The sequence below is a fragment of the Ptychodera flava genome, chromosome 19 (genome assembly GCF_041260155.1).
Source record: "Ptychodera flava strain L36383 chromosome 19, AS_Pfla_20210202, whole genome shotgun sequence".
Taxonomy (NCBI): domain Eukaryota; kingdom Metazoa; phylum Hemichordata; class Enteropneusta; family Ptychoderidae; genus Ptychodera; species Ptychodera flava.
This window is the reverse complement of record NC_091946.1, coordinates 22,149,295-22,172,329: the sequence shown is the minus strand read 5'-3', so window position 1 is coordinate 22,172,329 and position 23,035 is coordinate 22,149,295. Positions and strand designations below refer to the sequence as shown.

General features: G+C 37.9%; 2 protein-coding genes across 2 annotated transcripts; both read right to left on the bottom strand.

Moving 5' to 3' along the window:
• Positions 1-1,591: 1,591 nt before the first annotated feature.
• On the bottom strand, positions 1,592-8,174 carry LOC139118096 (cyclic nucleotide-binding domain-containing protein 2-like). The gene is made up of 5 exons (XM_070681389.1): positions 7,854-8,174; positions 6,378-6,867; positions 5,545-5,649; positions 4,381-4,565; positions 1,592-1,960 (listed from the first exon to the last, which is right to left on the bottom strand). Exons 1-5 carry the CDS (start codon positions 8,172-8,174, stop codon positions 1,901-1,903), a joined length of 1,161 nt encoding a protein of 386 aa, XP_070537490.1. The 3' UTR covers positions 1,592-1,900.
• Positions 8,175-9,574: 1,400 nt separating this feature from the next.
• LOC139118915 (zinc finger matrin-type protein 3-like) lies at positions 9,575-22,753 on the bottom strand. The gene is made up of 3 exons (XM_070682483.1): positions 22,551-22,753; positions 19,044-19,273; positions 9,575-17,389 (listed from the first exon to the last, which is right to left on the bottom strand). The coding sequence occupies exons 1-3, from the start codon at positions 22,726-22,728 to the stop codon at positions 16,994-16,996; spliced, it is 804 nt and encodes a 267-aa protein (XP_070538584.1). The 5' UTR covers positions 22,729-22,753; the 3' UTR covers positions 9,575-16,993.
• Positions 22,754-23,035: the final 282 nt, after the last annotated feature.

Sequence of the window (23,035 nt, the reverse complement as noted above, 5' to 3'; positions counted from 1 at the left end):
CTGTCTGAAAACGTATGAAAAAATAACCAGTCTTGATAGTTTTGTACCAAAGAAGTTTCCTGTCTTCAAAGTTTGAGAATGCGCAAAGGGGACAGATATTCGGCCCCTCAAACTTTCATTATGCTGTGTTGATCTACCACTTGTGAGGGGCTCATTTTGAAGTTGATGGAGTAAATGAAGTTTTTACCGGCTTATTTTTGTGACAATCCAAAATTTTATCCTAGTCAAGTTAAAACAGCGATGACAGCCATTTTGAATGTCCGGTGTCGATAAAATTTAAATATTGTGTCTTTGTTTCTGTTGTGCAAATTCTGCACTATGACCCTCGATTTTCATTCTTGATTTCGAAAAGGGTGATTTACATGTAAAGTCCTTTACGGAAAGTTTGAGCAAAAGTTTAAGGTTTTCAATTTCGAGGCGCTTAATGAGATGTGTCAATTTTTGTGATTTGAGTTTCCCATTCTCAATTCTCAACCTCAAGGAGAAAAAAAATCCCTTGTAACACGATTGGAACTAATTTGGGATAATTGGATGGTGAAGTAATGTCGGTTCAGGCTGCAAATATAACGTCATCTGCTTTTCTTTTCAAGTTACACACATGTTTTTATGAGTTATTTGTAATATTGCAACATTCACCTATAGGGCACCTAACATTTTTGAGAAATTTGAAAAATATAAAGATCCAATTATCCCAAATTAGTTCCAATTGTGTTTTGTGTAAAACGAACGGGTTTTACCTTGGAAGCAAAGATTTCATACAACATCGTTCCGTTGAGATACTAATAAGTATTTTTACATTGAAAACAATGTGCTTCTGTAGCACAAAGAGTTGTCTTTTTATATTATCATAGTAATATACATATTCAGTAAAAGACACATTTGCGCACCCCAAGCTAATGAACTAGTGACTTTATCAACTGTTGCTCACTTGATATTACTTCGGACACAAGAGTACTGCTTTCCACATCATCTGAATGAGTTCACCTTTGCCGTTTTCAAGAAACCCATTCGTGAATGCTTTTTGCATATTTTAATCTAAGATGTTTTCGTGCTCTTCCCAGAGTGCGTTTTCTTTTTCTGAACCATTCTCAGGTCGCTGAATATATGTTATGAATTCGATAATTCGTTTGATAATTCGGGAGCCCATTTGATGTCTATATTCAACGATTCATATATGGAAAGTAACAAGCTCCGAGTGGTTGTGGCAGAGAGAGAGAGAGAGAGAGAGAGAGAGAGAGAGGGAGAGAGGGAGAGAGAGAGAGAGAGTTGTTGAGGACCTTGAAGAGTCACTGTGTGGTGAGTTTGTAATATAAAACTTCAAAAAAGCAAGAGCAGTATACCCATAGAAATCAAAGCACATTAACTTTGCATATTGTGCGTCATACATGTTTATACACCATCATATATATCTTTATAGAGAGAGAGAGAGAGAGAGAGACAGAGAGAGAGAGAGAGAGACAGACAGAGAGACAGACAGAGACAGACAGACATATAGACAGGGGGAAATGGAGGGGCGGACATCAATTAACTTTGCAAACATTCAAAGACTAGTTAAGTACTTTGTTTGAATCAGAAAATAGATACACTCGTTATTTTGATCAAAATCAAGAAATTTTCACGAAGTACAAATGAAAACCTACGCCCCTTATAAAACACTATTGTCAATGATCGCCCATCGCTACTGAGCAGAATTCTTCAAACAAACATGGTCAGCGTTTCCGCAACGCTATTCCTCTGCTCTCCAAAATCTCATTGATAAGTTTCCTTTTGTAGGCCAACCACCGTCTATTGTCCAGGTGCAAGCGGAAAGCTCGTTCTCTGTTCGGTAACAGCGTGGCGGCGGCATACTTCATATCGTCCAAGGTCTTGCCGCGGTCATGACGACTGAACACAACTTTGTTTATGAGTAGGCACTCCACTTTGTTGATGGCGATGATGTGCGTTTTCCTGAGGTCTTCTCCTAAGGTCGAAAGTTGAGAAAAACTGTAAAGGTCACAAAGAGTCCGGTAGGGGTTTTTCCAACATTTCAATGGCATAATTAGAAACACCGTCACTGGAACGGACCCTATTGGAAATGCTGTGGGGAGTTGTTGAAGCAGGTTCTTTGATGGCAGTCACGAGTCTCGGACACCAGCAGTAGAAGTAAAGCATAGAAAACGACAAACAACATTGGAACTCTGAACTCCCCAAAGTTGAGCTTGAATCTCTAAGGGACGGACCATTAGATCTTGGGAGGGGGTGGTCAAAAACAGAAAAAAAAATTCAGAGCAGAGAGTTAGGAAAAAAATCTTCAAACTAGTTTGCAAAATAAAAAAATAGATAAGAAGACAAATGCGTAAAAAAAAAATCTGCAAAAGTCTTTAAAATCTTGAATTTTTTTTAGATTTTACCGACAGGAAGCAACTTTCTGTATTTTCAGTACATCCTCCAGGCACATTTTTAATTTTAATTTATACATTTAGAGTGACTGTATCCCTCATACTGGAAGTTGTGATTATCTTATCTTTTCAGGACTTTCGTATTCTGATCACTTGAAAATTATAAAATTATAGAGCCTGTTTTCTACTTGTTTCCTGCGTACAAACCAAGCAGGTACACTAGGTAAAACATTGAAACTATGGTATGGTTGTCAAGACAGAAAGTTATAATTGCCTTTTAAGATCAAGGTAAACAGATGCAGGCCGCATCAGGTTCATTTTTTTTTCACAGCATTTTATTGCAATGATGAATGCAAGAATGGGTAAACAAGTAGAAACACGTCAATAATGATAAAACAACATATCAAGTCATTACGTATAATTTTGCTTTTAAAAAGGCATTTTCAATCTAATGGTCCATCCCTAAAACTACAGACTCGGAGCCCGTTAGGCGGGAAAATTGTAGCAAAACAACATGAGAAAATTGCTACGAAGATTACAGCTTCACTTTGATTGGTCCTAAAGTGACTACGTAATGTAAGCTGATTGGTCCATTTAACCCAACTGTGATTGGTCCGCTCCAGGATCCGCGTTCTGCATCAAGCTCGACATGTATTGTCAATGCACATGTTGCATAGCAAATATAAAAGAGTCACTCAGTCACGATAAATGCATCATTTTGACAAACAAAAATATTTTAAACTACTTTTGGTTTAGATGAATTAAACTTAGAAGCGACAACATAATAAGTTCGGTGTTTGATTAAAAACTTGATCCTTTAAGCTCCGGGCGGGTCGACTCAAAAGAGAATCTATCAAACAAATTGGGCTTATAATCGGAGGAATTAACCCTTTGAGTGCCAAAGTGAACTTTTGTTGCCTTTTTAGAATAAAACATAACCAGCAACTTTTTTCAGATATAGACATTTTTTTCAGATATTTCCAAAAATTTTGGTCAAAATTTGAAGCCATTGAAAGCTTATGTCTATTTGTTCCAAAATTATCAAAATATTACAGAAAAATTCATAACAATTGGTAAAATGTTACACTGAAATTTTTGTGGGAAAAATTACAGCACTCAAAGGGTTAATATTCGAAACTGGAGGAAAGAAAATGCACTTGTAACTGCCCTGATTCAGTTTTGCGTCAACAAAGGGACTTGCTCGTTAACCTTAGTTTCCAACCGAGAACGATATTTTGATAAACTTCTCGCGTTAAATCCCGGCTCCCCGTGTTTATACGATACAGTAAAATACTAGTGCATATACCGACCTACTCCAAAATAGTGCCCTTTTCCTATTGTGCACATTTCAAGCAAATGGCGCCGCAGTTTCTCATTCTTCGACGGCCGAAAAGTTTTGAGTACGTTCTCGTTATTGTCGATAGGGGGCAGTGTAATCTTGGCTCTGCTGCCTGCCATAGCGTGGAGGAACGAATATTCCCTCACTATCTTGCACTTCCCAGAAACGATAACATAAATATTTTCGGTAGAATATTTGACGTCACTCAAGACCAGCTAAATTGAACAAGAGAGTGAAAAAATGGAATAATCTTTTACGTAAAAAATAACCCAATGGATTATGTCATGTTCGCATGCACATGCCAACAAACAACGCACTTTTGGTTTTCGTCGAAATTACTCCCTAATTCTTTTGACCTGTTTTCATCATCTATATTTCCCCGAGTACATGGCGTCGGTTTCTGTTTGAAGCGAAAACTTTTCAGTGTTAGCCGGATTTCTTTCCATGGCCATGCAGAACTTGCTGTAATCAGTTGAAAATGGCAGTCTTGGATATTTTGTTACGTTCCGTATTAAATATTTCGTTATGATGTTAACAGGTATAACTATAATAAGCCCCTTCCAGTTAACAAGCATGCATTAAGCGCGTGTACATGCATAGACCACGCTCAAAGTACTTCTTCGCCACCTGGCGGTTGACAGGCAGACCGACGAGTATACTTACCGTATTAGAGCTGTATTCATGAAGCTTCGCTCTGTCGCATGCTGCTTTCTGTTCAGCCTCACTCCAGTTTTTGAAAATATCCAGACTTTTAATAGCGGCCAAACGCTTCTCCCATCCCTGTTCATGGCTTAGTCTCAACACCATATCAAAGTCAGGTTTGTCGACGCGTAGAAATTCACAGTTACCTGTCAATCATTTCAATTTAAACAAGCCAATACTATGAGACTATTTTTGATTTGTTTTATTTGGTCATTATTTTGTCATGTCGATTTCAGTTATGTCTTGGCACTGTTATAACCATGTCCAAAACTAACGCGAAGTACGTTTGAGCGTCAACGCACTACTGCAAGATTTGTAAAATAGAATTATTAACTGGCTGTATGGTCCGGATATACACGTAAATGTGCGATAGAGATATCATAAGCTTACATTTAAGCAATAATGTACCCCTCGCTACTAGCTCATAATGGACGGAAGCAAACTGCACGACATAAACATTATGAAGTGCGAAGTTAGTTGAGTCCATTATGAGCCCGGGGGGAGTACATTATTGCAGTAATTGTACAGTTTAGGCAATGTCAAGGAATTCGCAAGTGCAGAAAACATTTGGGGCAACAATGCTGGATAATCGGGTACATTATCAGTCATAATATTCATCGGGAAGGATGACCCCACAAATTTCGCTGGTATGACAAGTTAAGGCTATGGCGCAAATGCAGCCTCTGGTTGGTCGAGATGTGAAAAGATCATAGATGAATTCGCTATATGGCACAGAGCATGCGCGAGCTAGCGCTCTCAGTTGGAGAAAACACATTTTTAACGTCTTAAGCCATAATTTCAATACAATAGCACGAGCTACAGTTTCATTATATTAATCGAGAATTATTGAGTCGCTGATTAATGCAAGTGTCTCAACGGCAAAGTATTATAATGAGCAATAGGAAGGTTCTATTTTTTATTAGTGAGGAAATTTATAAAACAAGATTTACGAAATCAAAGAAAAGTTGGTCAAAAACGTATCTAAAGAGTGAACTCTAGGATGCTAAACTGTGAATCATTTGAACCCGAAGATACCGATAGGTTGATCCAATAGTTGTCTGTCGATGAAGTAGATAGACCAAAATGTTAGAATACGGTTTTAATTCAAACACTTTCTTTACATACCTTTGCAAACGATTGTGGCCGTCCTTTTAGAGTTATGCAGCAACGCCAGTTCACCAAAGGATGCTCCGGGACCAAGTTCACCGATTACCTGCCTGTGACTCTCACCTGATGATATTTAAAATTTAACCATTTTCACGCCTCAATTTTGGTAAAACCTATTGTTTACTATCAGTATGAAGAATAGCTGAACCTCTAAAGGAGAGTGGTTGCCTTATGCCATGTGAGGATGCGATACTAATCTGACAAATTTCTTTGTCAATGATTATATCATACAGATATATTGATGGCGCGAATACAGCGATCTCATTGGTCGAGACGTGAAAGTAACCATTTATGCGCGATATAGTATGGCACACGCGCGAGCTCTCGGCACGTGCAAAGATTATTTTTTGACGTTCCATGCCAGAATTTCAATATACTGTTATGATACAATAGCACAAAACCACACCCAGTGAAGGTATACCACTCGGTTTGACCAGTTCACGATATATATGCGCTCGTGCATATATCGTGACTCTCAAAGATTTCTCTGTTTTCTTTGCTTCTGAATTTCAAATTAAGATGCATGAAAGTCATGAAAAATTAATTTTCATGATTTTCATGCATCTTGCATGCATGCATGCTTGCGTATGTATGTATGTATGTATGTATGTATGTATGTATGTATGTATGTATGTATGTATGTATGTATGTACGTATGTATGTATGTATGTACGTATGTATGTATGTATGTATGTACGTACGCACGCACGCACGCACGCACGCCCAGGAGTGTAAAATAAAACCAATGACTGTGGAGGTTACAAGTTCACAGACAATGTCGAATAACCTACCAGTGACTTTGTCCGCTTCTTTTACTTCAACTGATACGGTTCCAGACAGAATGAAATAAAAAGACATTCCAGGTTGACCCTGTTGCACAACCACCCTTCCTTCTTCGAACGTCTCGTAGTACAAAACACGGGACAGCTCCTTTTTCACCACAGAGGGGTATTTGTCGAAACATTTCAACCGCTTGACGATTGAAAAAAGGCGATTGACGTCTTTGTCTGTTCGATTCCATGATTGAACTTGAAGAAGTCTTTTTACATCTTCGCTGAGGTCTTGCACAGATTGGATGTTGGCCTTGAAGGCGTCAGCATTGAATGTCAGAGTCTTTGGTTCACCGCCCTCAGAATGTTGCACAACAAAGGCTTTGCTCTCTTCCTCTTTGCTGGGTGGCTTCGTCCACTGTAAATTATGCTGCACTGTTTTCGCTACACTTCTAAAGCGGGCGAACGGGGTTTTTGCCTTGTTGCGAAAAAGGGACGAGTTTTCTTTGATCTACATACGAAATAAGAGGAAAATTTCAAACGTTGGCAGGCCTACCCTAACTTTGCTTCACCCACCTGATTCTTATCACATTCCTTTTGTTGCTGATAGAAAATATCAAAGTTCGTGAATGACCCATGCGGCCTTATATGTATTTTACCAGGCCGACGGAAAAACACCAGCGTATAATTTATATATTTCGATTAGGCCAAATAAAAAAAGTGTTTCCGGCAACCCGTGCGATCCTATAAACCAATCGACGACCCTAGACAAATTTTTCGTGTTTCGAAAAAATTCAAGTAAATTTCACCACATTTTAAGGATCTCAGCGCTCAAACAAAAAGATACATGGAAATGTCCGACCTACCTAGCCGAATGTTGGGAAGCACGTTACTAGGAATACACATTTATTTCGTATTAGGCCTTGAGCTAAAAGCCCTTGTAGCTGTAAATCTGAAATTTGTTGACCTGAAAGAGGCTTTCTATTTTCTCTGGTTTTCTTTAAATTCTACAAATTTAAAGGATATAGTCTTATACTACTGAAAAATTGGACAGTAATTTTGACTCCCCGCCATTTTTAAAAAGTGGTAATATTACAAAGAAAACAAAGCATAAGTGGAAAACGTTCAGCACTATGCATTATATTGGACTACTCTGTTGTTTCTTTGAAGATTCCAATGCATATATCCACGACATACAGTGTTTTTGCTTTATTTGCATGAATGCGCCATTTTTCGTTTGGGCAAATGTATATTATTTATCTTGCCCAAAATTTCACATGCAGTCCCAGTTGACAGTTTATTATACTTGTATAAACACCCCTCAATGAGTACATTCGCACGAACTTGTTTTAGTTTGGAAGTAAAATCACAAAATTAATGCTAAAAGATACAGCTATTGGGCCTTTAAATTTATCCATATACAATTACGATGCAAGATGTTGATTATGATGATGATGACGATGATAATTTTGATGTAACTTTGTTACTGTACAATACCTGTTCAACATTTTCGTTAGCGCTTTCCCGTTGTCGCAATTCATTTTTCTCTTTTTCTGCGTTTTCCTCTGACGAAATTCCCGGGCCTTGTTTATCCTCTGATGAGTATTTGACCAGATTTTCATCTTGTTCACTCGCGAGGGCGCCTTTAGTTTGAGTTGGTGGTTCACTTGAAGTTTGACGCTTTGAATTCGTCGATATGTCTTCCTCCGCTGACCCCACTCCTTCACTTATTATAATTTTCACCGCGCCCCGGCGGCCGCGCGCGAACGTCGGCGACGGTGTCGACTCAGTACGCTCGGAGTCATCAAATACGCTCATCTTCTGCACAGGACGATTTCATGTTGTCGGCATTAATTACCTAGTTTATTCGGGGCTCGCTCATAATTTTGACGGACAGAGTTATTTGGATAGCATTGTTCGTAACGACCAAGAAAAATGTTTCCGTTACTGTATTACCGAGTTGAGCGGAACAATACTTATTGTTTCAATTAATGACGTCATTCGCATGATTGGAGACAAGAAACAACGATGCGGATTCGAACCGAAACTATACAGAAATACGGTTAGAGTGTATAACAATGCATTGGCGAAGTGAAGTTCTGTTGTCGCTATGTTCACATCCTGAGATAAAACTCGTTCTCTCTAATGTTTTCGGTGTTTTTTCTTTGTAACATTGATTTCTGAAATCCGTCAGTCTTGTCAATATAGATTGAAATTATGTATTAATACCGAGGAGAAAATCCTGATTTTCCGTCATCGATCAATTGTATAAAATGTATGCATGCATGAATTACAGGCAGCCAGTCAGCCTATTTACAGAAATTGTAACCAAGGGGGTTTTCAGTGTTTTTGAGCGTAAATGGAACATTTTACAGAACTTGTAGGCAAAATTGACATTTTAGAGGGGTATTAGTAAAGGCTGTCCGCAACTGCACTCCAATCACGGTTTGTAAAGTTTCTCCGCCAACCAAAAATGTTTTACCCTTCTCCCCTCCCCATTACCATACCTCCCCACTGTCCCTCTCCCCGCCTCAAGGACCCCCGTGTCCTCTTCCCATAACAAAACTTCACTTCTGTCCTCTCATCAACACATGATTTTGTCCTTCCCAGTCATGTGCGCTTAAAATAAATAAAAAATCCCCTGCCCACCGCCAAGCCTTGGGTCAGAAGGAAAATAACAACGCTTTTGTTATTTACTTATTAGCTGTCGTCAAATATTTCATTGTAATGTTTACAGCTGAATTTTAGATTTCATAAATTGACAATTTCTAGAGCTTCCTTTTCTTGTTTCCAGCTCAGAACTACAACATTCTATGGGTCTTTGTTTGAGAAAAGCTGACAGGAAGAGTTAGGGAAAACACGCATACAGCAAACACACTGGTGTAGTGCATTTTAATTCAAATTTTGAAGCCCCTGCCCTGAACGGAGCTTTAGAAATGCGTAAATCAAATGACAAAATTTTACAGTGAGCCTCCTCTCTACGCGAAAAATTGTGTGAAATAGATTGCTGGAAGTTGAAACTGCTGACGGGTTTTTTAAATACCCAACATTCCAGGACAAAATTGGATTACTGCGTATTACAGGTAGACATGGTTTCCGTGTCCTCAACTTGGCATCAATACGACTTGGCGCACAATAAATGAACTAGGTATAAACATGCTCTCCCTACGTGTGGTACCACGGCTCCTCACAAGACAGAAGGACACACAGAATAAGAATTATGAGTACAATTAAAAGTTTAATGCAACAACTGTAATTGAGTAGTTGTGATTTTTTATCATTTGTACAATGCGTGACTCGTTAGTTGGATAAACATACAGAGAAAATAAGTTAAAATGTCCAGTAAATTGGAGAATATCATTATAATTATTGTTTGTCTACTGAAAGACAGTGCTTTACATCAACAGGCCAACGAACACTAGAGACACAAGCTCTCTGTCACAACTATGTATGGTTGTATAAGTTCAAAGGTCATACATACAAATAAAAAAATACGAAAATTGTACACAATCACACTTTACTGCCATACACTGAAATAGCTGATCCTACGAAAACAAAACAGCATCCAAAATATTCCTTCACTGTAACATTTTGTTACCAAATATGGTAATTTGTATTACTGCAAATGAAAGAACAGTGACAATATTCACACTTTGCTACATTTTACTACCATATATGGAAAGTGACACTGCAAACAGAAGAGTGTGGCATTTATTCTTTGCTACAGCTTTACTACCATATATGGACATCTTTGTCAACAATAAGTGAAAAACGAATCAAAAGGTACACTTATTTGCAACACATAGCTTGTTTAGGATAACTTTGGAAACAACGTATTGAAAATCAAAATGTTAACAACAATACTTGCAAATCTTATGCTCTATGTTACAAAATTTGATTCAAGCGCTACAGATGAGAAATAGTTTGAATATTATTTGCATACTAGCGGTACTATATAATTACTTAATGTTAACACATCCTTATAGGAAATTTTTGAATAGATTTGTTTTTCATTAGCGTTTGTCTGTGTTAATTTCTCTGCTGGACAAAACAATAAAGTCCATTCATAAACTCTGAAGGACTGAGTACATAAGATAACTCCTCATTTAAAATTGTGATAATTTGTAAATAAATTACTTTCAGAATTGGACATGACGGATAATTGAGTCTAGCTTTTATTACTCATTTATAGAGACAACATCATTGCCGACAATATGAGCATTTTGTGAATAAGTGCACACGGAAGAGTTAAGATGGTAAAATAGTATTTTAGAAGCTTTTAACCTGTTCACCCCCAATTCCTTGTAAACAGGTCCACACTCACCATTGATAACAATGGGTTTGGGCCAAACCATGTGGTGAAAGGGTTAAATAATAAGTATTTACTTCTAAAATGTTGATAAAATCAGTAATCACAGTTTCATGGCTATATGTTGATAAAATCCACTTGCTTTCAATGGCATGGTAATTTTAATGGAAGCAAAATGTACCAACTTTGCCCTTGGTTCAAGTCGGTGATTTTGTAAAACAATTTTCAGTAAGATATTTTGCATCATAATTTTCATGCGATATTATACATTACTGTCACTTTTTTGTGTGAAACACTTTGACCTAAATCACCGCACATACCACCATATGCAGTCTTCAACAAGTTTTATGAAAGTATGGATCCTGTGTACGTGTCTAGCGATAACTCCACTGCGTCACGATAGATATACTATATCGCATTCACAAAATTAGTTTTATTCACAGACTTATACCAAAGTCGAATTTAGCCCTAATAAGCTTACATAACTTTATATGGTACCAAACTTCAAATAGAATGCAATAGGCTTGCACTATACTACATGTTTATATTTTCTTGTATCTTCCTTTATCTCCTTCGAGAAGGCCTACATCTTGTTTCTACCTTTCAACCCTATTTCCCTATATAGCAGTCCAGCGCCACAATGGAAAATAGTTAGGCTGGACCATACCACGGTAGTTTTAAGGTAAAGAACACTGAAAGTGAAATGTTTTGTTATGCAACAAGGAGTAAGTGACACATCTGGAAAACTATCCAATCTCTGCTTTGTAAGTAACGGTAATGACATAAAAACACTTTTCATCTTACAAAGTTATCTCAATGAGCAAGAGGATGCCCCCTGTGTAAATAAAAAAAGTCACAATTATCGGAATATGAAATAGACTAGAGTTACTTTTAGCCCTGCTTTGAATAACATGCATGACTCAGCAAAAATTAATTCATAACAAATGTCTCAGACTGTAGTCTCTTGCTGACACAGCAATACATTTGAACTCAATAATATGTTACTCAAACAAACTAAAAATCCTAAAATCCTAAAAATTTCAATTATCATTGTAATAACTATTGTATTTCTATTGTAACTAAAAGTTGACCTAAAAACACATTCCCTCCTTTAGAGGGACTGTGCCAAACAAAACAACCAAAAAGTGTACCGGCCACTTTCTCCAAATTCACAGTTACTCATTTTACCTTGGTTTTTAAGAGTGAGATTACGGGCTCCCTTCCAGCAGATATGTCACTGAATCTGATGCATGTGAAATGCGATTCTGTCATTTGAGTGAAAGAACACCCTAACTGCAAAATTGATTCCCCCGAATAAACTCATTCATTCTTATTGCAATTCAATTCCCAACAAACAGAAAAAACTGATAAACATGTGAACTCCTTATTCCATCTCAATGAAGTAATTTTGTAAGCATCATTTTAACGATAAATAGCTGCTTTATCGCTGAAAATTAAGAGACAAAATTGTTGAAGATTTTACAAGGCTTGTACTTTTTAGCTTGTACTTTTATCGCCTACAAAGCTGCTTTATACTATGGGAAGACCAACAGAGACATATAGTACACAAATAACATGAAACGAAGCAATGTTTCAACCTAGTCACCCATCCCACTTCCCTGTACACAAGTCCACAACAACCATTGTAACGATGGGGCTTGGACCAAACCATGATGCTGGAATGGTTAGATTAATAAATAAATCCGCAGAAACTTCAAACATACCTTACAGATATGACACATGCTCCGTCAAGGTGAACACTTTCACTGAAAATCATCACACTTTTTGATCGCACTGTAACATGGACATTCCATTAGTAATCAAATTTTCTGATAAAGCTAGTACCAGAAATGAATAGATTACTTTTAAAATCTCATTCCAGTTTGGAATTAAATATTTGCCTATCATATTTCAGTAGGGAATGAAAACATACTTAGAATCAAATATGAATGAGACAAAATTCTGTGGACATTTGGAAAAAAGAGATTCAGCAAATCAATTAATGACAATTACTTTGTCTTACGGTGTGTCACTGGCCATACCAAACTGACATTTAAGGCAGTATGCACCTCGAAAGTGAAAGACTTAAACTTTTGCTCTAACTTTCCTCAAGGAATCTTTCAATCATTCTCTTTCAAAATCAAAAATAAAAATTGGGGGTTACCGTGCAAATTTTGGTACTAGAGAAACAAATTACCCAAGATTTACCGATATTAGTAATTTAAAATGGTCGCCATCCCTGTGTTAACTCTATGGAGAAAAATAAAAGTTTTCTAATTTCGAAAAACTAAGCCTGTAAAAAGTTTTCTCTCACCAAGAGCTTTAAAATGAACCCCCACATGTGGTATATTAGAGGAGAATCGTAAAAGTTTGAGAGTCCGAATGTCTGTCCCCGCAGTGCGTTCTACCTTAAAGGGCCAGTAGCTGCAACTTTTCACGATTTTTTTTGGTCACTGTATTTTTTTGAAGTCAACTGCAGTTTTTTGTTCCACTTCCCAAAAGCATGTTGAGATACGTAGTATTCAGCTTGTCAACTCAGCTTTTATGAGTACACTGCATCGTTATTGTTGACGAGTAAATTATAGTCTGGACTTTAATGCACATGTAAACAAAAACAGTGCATTTTACAGGTATGGACACTGAGCTGACAAGCTGAATAATAGGTGTTTCACCATGGTTCTAGGGCGTAGAACAAGAACTTGCAAATGACATTCAAAACAAAAATAGTGAAAAATTATCAAAAGTTACAGCTACGGGCCCTTTAATATGACAACACGTCTTCTGTAAAAGTAATATACTTCGACAATTCTGCTCTCAATAAATATAACTGTGATGCTGTGTCTTGCTAGATAGCTGACTTTGACTTTCAAAAAACACTTCAATGTCATTGGTCAATTTATGCAACACATTATCGCTAATCACCAATCAGTAGGGGACTTTAAAGGCATCGTAACAGTGAATTTCCAATAACAAAGTTCCTATTGGCTAATATGGTATTACTACCTGTATACTACAAAGTAACTTGCCAAAGCTGATCCCTTAGGTAGTGTTTTCAATATCGTAGCAATCTGTACTCTCTAGATAGTGTTTTTGAATATGGAACACCATTTTCTCCACAAAACCAAAAATCAACAGGAAATCAATATCACACGTATTGTGATGTCACACTTCATTACAGCAGATAAAAATAACGTGGGGCATCATGGAGAACACATTTGTCTACACTACAGTTTAGGCTCCATTGCTAAAATATAAATAGCATGTAGAAATCGCTGTAGACTTTGTGTGGTTTCTGACTCTCTCATGATTGGGATAAAGAAAGGTAGACTGATCAAAAATTTTCTATGGCACATGCAAAATAAAAGTTTAAATTAAAAAAAAAATGCTACCTTTTGAAAGGGCTGACCTTTGGCAAATAAATTTTGACGAGTTTCTTTCAAGCGGAGTAAAAAAGTCACTGGACTGATCAATTATACAACATTAACATACTCAGCTAGTAAGTAGATGACACCAATAGTGCCACATTGCATTATGTTTATAACATACATGTATACATGTGCCTCTGATTCAAACACGAGATTAACACCCTCTGAGAAAATCTGGTGATCATGTGTTCTGGAACCACAGAAGTGTTTGCTAGGATTTGAAGGTTTGATGATGCAGAAAAAAATCTGCAAGTCCCTGTGACTAAGCAGTACAATGGAACAACTGTACATGAACCTAGAAAATAGGCCACTAGAGTTACCATGAAGACGATCTTGAACATCGCCACATGCATGGTCGATCTTCTCACCCTAAACATGGGTTAACCAATATGAGCAACCAAATTTTTTCTAACTCTCCAACAGACAACTGTGGTGCTGATCTTTGCGGATGAAAAACTTACAGACCTGATACTGCTACTCTACACTTTGATACTATGTGTATCTTGAGAAGGTCTCATGCTCAGAGGAAATGATTTTACACAGCATGATCCAATGTGCACAAAAACTGATGACACGTACACACTCAGTGCACTTTTCCATTACTCAGACAGGAATAGCAGTAACCCATTTGCTTTATGACATAAATAGTTCAGACAGCGGGTTGATCTCTGTATATCTTTTGTTGACACGTACAGTCACTGCTTTGGTGAAAAACCCGGATAATTTCTGGCATAATAAGGCTGTATTTAGCAGGGTAATACTGATGCTGTTTCACATAAAAATACTACAAATAAGCATCCCAAACGTAGAAGATCCTAACAACATTGTTGCAGCCAGGAATTTTAAACCAAACACTATGTCCCACTACCGTTTATTTTTGGGAACATTTTGCACATTTTGGGGACAACATGCGCCAGGTGTCAATCAAATTTTGCATTATTTTGTAACAAATTAGTTTCACTGAACAAATTCAAGCTACCAGGACCACGTAGCTATGCTAGAATTTCAGGCAATTGTAGCAGTACACTGTATCTGCCGCCAATCAGAGGTCAGATAGACTGCAGTCAATCAAATTATGATATCAAGTGCAGTGTTTCAATTACTTTTAATCATGGCTAGCTCTGAAAGTATGTAAGTGTAAGCCTCAAAATAATTATGCAAAATAAAGTTCATCGTCAGTAACAGATACTGATATTACTTGCAGACAACACCCAAGTCAGACCATGTTACATCTTACAGAAATTCACTCAACTGGCCAACTATCCAGGAAAGACACAACCAACACCTAAAAAATCTAGTTCACAAATGTATCAACAAAAAAGTTCCTGTCTACTTGTCTGACCTTCTCACAAAACATTCAACAATTCACCAGTATAAAACACCAGAAGTAAATATCATGTTTCTAAAGCCCACAGTCGCTCGTTCAAATATCGTTCATCCATCATTGCCAATACTATAATTTAAACTACTTTTCTGTGCCTGTCTATTCTTTTCAGAGCCATTTCTTGGCCGATTTGCATGTCAACTTCCTGCTTGTTTTAATTGAATACACGATGCTCACTAACTTTTTATGCTTATCTTTTGATGTGTAGTTTTTTTAACTTTTAACTACTGGTTTTTTTTATTGAGTTTTTTATTTATCTATTTTTATTCTGTATATGTCCATGTATTTTATTCAATGCATGAAAATCCATTTATGGATGCATTGACTTGAAGTAATAAAATTACAAAATTACAAATATAACTCAGTCGGATGCATGGGTGCGCCCGAGGTGACCTGCAGTATGCAAGAATGCTAGACAATTGGTTCGGTTTTTGGGACATTGTCGCATGAGCGCGTCCTGGCGGCAACACTGCTAACAAACCACGTGGCAAAAATTGTTGATACTAAATAAGACATAATTGATGGGCACGTAATTGCAATTATGGCACCTGTACAGAAACCAAAAATACTGTAACCGCTTCACACTGACAGGCTGGGACAAGCAAATTGGACACCGTCCCGTATTACGCTTCTAAAAGTGTGTAGATCAAACACTGACAAACAACAGACATGGATTAAACTATAATCGTGGAAGGGTTAAAAGTGCATCCATCTTCTGCGAGGTGACACACAATTATTCAGCAAAAGGTTGAAGTGTAATTCAAGACTGGTTATGCTGAATCTCTCTCTTCTACGCAGCCCTGAAATTTTACCCCATTAATCTAACTTCTAGAGTAATTTCCTTCTTTCAGACAAAAAGTAAGTATATCAATTGAATATAAAAGTGTAACTCTTTTGATGGTAGCAGTAATGAATTTTGAAAAACATTTAGATTCCGAGTATTGTTCGTAATGTTGGAATTCTTCCTGCAAAGCCTTGTATGGTACGATGTGTTAAACCTGTGTAAACGTTGATTGTTAAAGATGGTAGGCAAATAGGTATGACTAAACACACATCTTTGGAAACATAAACATCTATGTTCTAACTTTACTTGAAAAATTGAAACTTTTGAAAAATAAAACGTACATGTAATTTCAAATGACTGGCCAATTACGCTTTTGAGAAGAAATTCGATAAAGACTTTCATCAAAGTCAAGCACGACATTCTTGAATAGAAAACTCTTGTCAAAATATTTCATTTCACTTCTTACCGCTCCGAAAGCTGGTCGGTGGACAGCAACAGCATTTTTAAAATTTTGATCATGTGAACCAATCATGTTTGGCCTTACAGAACACTGGTTGATATAATGAAAGCCGCTCTCATTGGTTTGACACACAGGACAGTTACTGTGATTATGTAAGCATCATACTCAAGAAACCGTGTGGTAGGAGATAAATACAATTGGAAATTTATGTTGACTGCTAGCACACTACATCTGACAAATAAAATTTCCATAAAATCCTATTCCTTTATCAAAAATCAAACCTGAGGGTTTCCTCTATCAACATTTTGACCATTCTGGGTCGCTTCCTGCGCAAGAATCATCGCTGGCTCTGGTATATGCGGCGGCAATCCTGGAGGTGGCAGCGGCACTGGGAGGGCGTCCTTGCCCCCGTCGCGTTTCTTCAAAGCGTTGGCGTGCTTCTTACTCCTCATATGTTGGTCGTACTGACTTTCTGAGTTCAGGGACAAATTGCACGAGCAGCAGTAGTATGCGTTCTTGGTGTAAACGGGGGTTTGGTTTCGTAACCTCTTGGTGTGGTTCTTGCCTTCGTAGTGCGACTTGGCGTGGACAACGGACGTGAAGGACACATTACAGAGTTGGCAGTACTCATAACTGTTGCTATCAGTACCAACCTTTGGAACTTTTGAGTCCTGTGAAGTAGCCAAAATTAAAGACATTGAGCAACGGAAAATTTTGGGACATTTTTGGCACTTTTCATACTTAAAATCTTGATTTTGTTCAACGGTTTCTTGAGCCATGATGTGGTATTGTACATAAAGACTATTGATACACAACAATTTAACAAAGTCTTGGTCTTTTAGTGTGCAAGTTTGTATCATGACAGTATTATTGTGCCCTCTGCGTCAAATTGACACATATTGATTCAGCCAAGTTCCCTTGGACTGAGAAACTTTTGCATATTACATGAACTGGTGTACTAATGAAGCAAAGACATTGCACAAAGTTCTCAAAATGAACAAAACTTACTCAAAGAATACAGAAATACCTTAAGGTTAGGTAGTGTGCAACTCCAAAGTGAAAGACTTTAACTTTTGCTCAAACTTTCCTTAATGAAACTTTCAACCATACTCTTACCAAATCAAGAATAGAAATCAGGGGTCACTGTGCAAAGTTTGGATCTGGGGAAACAAATACCTAACATTTACTGATATTTGAAATTAAAAATGGCCGCCATCCCTGTGGTAACTCTATGGGGAAAAATAAATTTTCAATTTTTGAAAAACTTAAGCAGTGAAACGTTGAGCCCCTAACAGTGGTGGATCACAAAAGACTTGTAAAAATTTGATAGTCTAAATATCTGTCCCGGAGGCACATTCTACTTGACGTAACTGGTCAGGCAGTGTCTGCATATACTGTAGACACTTTTTTATCTTGTTAACTTGTTCATTTACATGGAAATGAACAAATGTTCATATGTATGGAGTAAATTCAAATGTAACACTTGAACAGGATCTTGTCAGTATGTATGGTGAGAACACAAGGAGATAAATATCAGGTTATCACTATCAGTCAGTGTGTTATTGCAAACCGGACATTGAATACATTTACAAGCTATTCACTTATTTTTTGCCAGCTATTTTCCTACTACCTATGTTGTAACTTCGATGATTTTTTTGGTTTTCATTTTCCATATCAATTGCAAGTTCTTGTTCTACTTCTCAAAGCCTGTTGAAACACCCACTATTCATCTTGTCAGCACAGCGTCCATACATGCACAATGCACTATTATTGTTTACATTTGAATTCTAGTCCTGACCACAGTTCACTTGTCAATCATAACAATGTAGTCTACCCATGTACAGGCTGAGTTGACAAGTTCAACATCATGTATCTCAACATGCTTTGAGGAGTAGAACAAGGAAATGAAGATGACATCAAAAACAAAAAGCAGTCAAAAAATCATCAAAAGTTACAGCTGTTTTTCCATAAAAAGTCTTTTCATCTGTGTAAGGGGAACAGACCCTCTCTGAAATCTTCATCTTTCCTTGCCAATAGATCGCAATTTATCATCTACTTAACCCTTTCACCCCCAGTTCCCTGTATACAGGTCCAACTTTACCATAGAAAACAATGGATTTAGGACAAACCATTGTGATGAAAGGGTTAAACAAAAACTTGTTTTTTGACAAATATATTCATATGTTAATTACTACACAAAAGAACCATTTGCATAACACGAGAATATACAAATTAGGTACTGTTATGTAAATTAGAAGTCCTCTGTTTTATCCAAGCCGTGGAGAATACATATGGTGTTGATAGATTCCTCTACTTAATACTCACCGGAGGCGATGTCGCAGTAGGAGATAAGACTTTGAGCTTGGCAGACAGCGTCTGCTGAGCTGCGTACTGTCGTACTTTTTTCTGATGATTCTTTCCCATATAATGGGCCTGTGCTTGCGGCGGTGAATTCAACATGATGTCGCACAGCCTGCAGTGTAGTGGTTCCATGAGCTCCGGGGGAACTTCAATCGGAGGATCAACGGATTCTGCTTTGCGTTTCACTCCAACCCCTAGTCAAATAAAATAACAAAGTGAGAGATTTATAGACGGAAAATTATCTATCAGATGTTTTACACAAAGAACACTTTACAGGTGTAAATTGTCAATATTTTGTGATGTAATTTCTACTAAACACTGGAAAATGACGGTTTAATCTTAAGACAGTAGTCTCGCTTCTTCTGTCTGTGGTCATTTTTGGCGAGATTGAGGAAAGATGCAAAATGGTGGCAGATTTGTAGGAAAAGTTCGCTTTATACAGTCATTATAACCGTTGATTTTCAGTCTAATGTATTGTCTATCATTTCATTGGCACAGATGGTATAGCTTGTGGTCAGGAAGCAAAATTATGGCAAGATTTCCCTGAGATAAGGTAAAATTCGCTGTCTGAACTACTGTTTCTATGCCCAGCAAATCTGCTGGGCAAACTTTCTGCACTTTAAGTGGTCCAGAATTGTAGCCCTATGGGATAGTGCTACATAGCCAACACGACAGAAGACACTTGCACATGACCCTTGGGCTACAATTATTGCAGCTGGGAAAAGGCTTATTTCTACTGATGGAAGTTGAAGGAAACTTCTCACTTCCTGCTTCTGACGTCCATACCTCCATGCTTCAACCAACAACTGACTTTTAATGTTCCCTACTTAGGGGAGAACCATTTGATTTCTGGGGGGGGATATGGAGGATATTGAGAAAAAAAAAATTGTCACCAGGTGAGAGAGAAGAAAAAAAAAATTGATCCTGTCATGGCCTGAGAAAAAAAAAATTGTCATAACAGACAGAAGAGAAAAAAAAATTGTCACAATGCACCAGAAATAAGCAAAATTTGGAAACCTTATTCTCCTGTATTCTTTGCCGGCGCGCCGCCATAGGCGGCGCAAATGTTTTACCACAAGCAATTCTTATGTTTCTTTCCCCAGCACTTATGATATAAACATGCACTACATAGGTCTACTTTACACCTCAGTACACTCGATGTTTTCCTTCCCTTTTCTGACCCAAGAAATCATATTTCAGGATTTCTGTTGCAATATCTCAATGGCATAGGCACTATCTAATGGGGGCTTTTTTACTTCTGCAAATTTGTGAAAATTTAAAACACAAAACAGGAGTCAATAAACTAGTGTTAAAACCAATATATCGTTAGAAAGATGTACCTTGACAATGAAAAATTGAGGAACAACAAATATAATGAAATACAATGTGTGAGCCTTGTTTTTCTGACCACAAACACCGGATCGCAAACATACCATATTCAGGCTTTTCATTAGAAGCTGGCAGCTGGAGAAATGACACAAGAAGGTCACAGATTTTCCGTTCCTGTGTATTCATTTGTCTTCAGTCTCTGGCAAACAGAACTGTTTTTCACAAATTGTATTGTCATTGTTTGGTTGTTGAATATTGTGACTCAAAAACTGATCATGCAAAAAATGTAAAAAATATCAGTGTTCAATGTCATTTTCAAACAGTTTTACCGAGTGCAAAATAAACTGAAACTCCTCTCAGATTGCACCATTAAACACATCAATTTCTCAAAATTTCCAATACGAGAGGGGGAACCCCCTCTCGTGCTCTCCCCCTTGGGGTATTCTAACAGTTTCACTTAGTAAAAAAATTAAAGAACACCTCTCAGATTGCACCAGACTGCACCATTGCACACATCAATATCTTAAAAATTTCCATGCAAAATAGGGGAAAGCCCCTGTGACACTTCCCCCTAAGCCTCTCTCATGTTCTCCCCCTGTACTTTCAAATTCTGCCCGGTCAGATATCCTAGTGAAAACCCTGTCATAATATCCATCCAAATTAAACAATATACTATATGATTAGATACTGCGTGATCTTGTATATCTTTATTTTATAGTGACTTTGAATTTCACTTTGATGTGATCACCTTTTTTGAACCATCATGAGATAACTGATGATAGTCTAGCAGGGTACATCAGGATTTGAAAGGTCTTTACTGTTGCTGTATTTTGTAAATTTTACAATTACATGTATTGGTATTTAACTATCCTAAGTGGGGGATCAGTCAAAATTTCAGAGTTAGAGAGGGAGGTTCATCATGGTTGGCGAAGGGGTGGGGGCACTCGAAATTTCGGAGTTTCAGGCCGTAAATAATGACGGCTCCCTTCAATATATACAACGCATTACAAATTTGATGACCAATAAAAAAAAAAATTTGCACTGCTTCTCCATTTGAAAAAAAAAAATTGATGCAGGTCTGACAGTAGAAAAAAAAAATTGCTGTCACTCTGACAGGAAAAAAAAATTTGCTCCCATACCCTCTTCCTCCATACCCCCCCCCAGAAATCAAATGGTTCTCCCCTTACATCACTGCTGCAGACAAATCTAGCCCTGCGTACGATGCTGTGTGTTCCGCTACAGCTAATAGCCCCGTGAGCGGGGCTATTAGCTGTAGCGGAACACACAGCATCGTACGCAGGGCTACAGACAAATCACACTTTAACATTACAAATGGATTGAATTTTGTGGCAGTTCACCTCTGAGAATGGCAAATGTTTGCAGTCTTGCACTGACCATGGAGTGGCCACTGACTACTACCTCCATGCACTGACTCACTGTGACTGCAGTGTACGGTCGGGGTAAGTAACCACGGCCAGGTAACGGAAAGCAGTTTTATTTATTAAAAATAGTTACGTAACACTGGTGTATAGGAGAAAGAACGCGATATGCGTGCCTGTGTCCCGGTGGCTGGTATTTATCGGTATGATGTTAACAGTGATAACGCAACAAATTGACAACAGCATAAAACATAATCTTCAACGATTTCAAATTTTATTAATTTCATATTGCCATATTCATGGATTAATAGCACACGTAAACCGTTAACAGACTGGCCACACGCTGGGCATTGTGTGCGGACCTGTCTAGCCAGGTTGGTTTTGAAAGACCTCATTACATAATTGTGTAAACAAAGCGTTTTGGCGACAAAGTAACGCAGACGGAATGCATTGTAATGCGAGCAGCGTGACTATCGACGAGCGTTTGAACAAATGGGTTTGTCATCGCGTGGGGCGTAAATGTCGCCACTTGACTAGCGCTGGCGCTGCATGTAATATCTGCAGAAAAAGGTACACCTTAGCTCTTGTGGCAATAAAGGTCGCTTGAAATAATGGTAACGGGTGTCTGCTCCCGATGAACTCTGTAGAGGTGAAAGCGACATGAAATGGCAATGAATGTATGGAGAATTTAAACCAACGCTGCCTCAAGCGTCAAATCTGTGATGGTGACAGTGATGGCGAGAAATGCGGCGACAACACAAACCTGGCGACGAATCTACCGTCTTGTAATCGGACTCTTCAACAACGAAACCACTCCCTCCGAAGTCCTTCTCAAACAGAGTATTCTTCCCAGGCGTTTTTAGAGGCATCGCTGTTGATAAAGTGTCGCTTGATTCCGACTTTACCTGCTCTGTTGTATTATTAGTGGTGGAAGCCGCCATTTTGCAGAAGGGGAGTCACAGCATTGTATATGAAATTAGTAATGAATGATTTGGTACTCAAGGAAAACGTAAATATTGACGACAATTATGCGTGTATATCTGTTTGAAACGATATTAGTGCATCTTTTACGGTCGAAAATGCTCACATATGCAAAAGGTGGTTTGAACTGACGTTTTTAGACACACAATAACAGTATCGGGATGGTGTCCCCCGGTGGAATCGAACACCGGGCACCAGCGCCACCATCGCCTGGGATCGCAGAAACTCTCTATCTACTTTGATGCATTCGACGAGTGCAACTATATC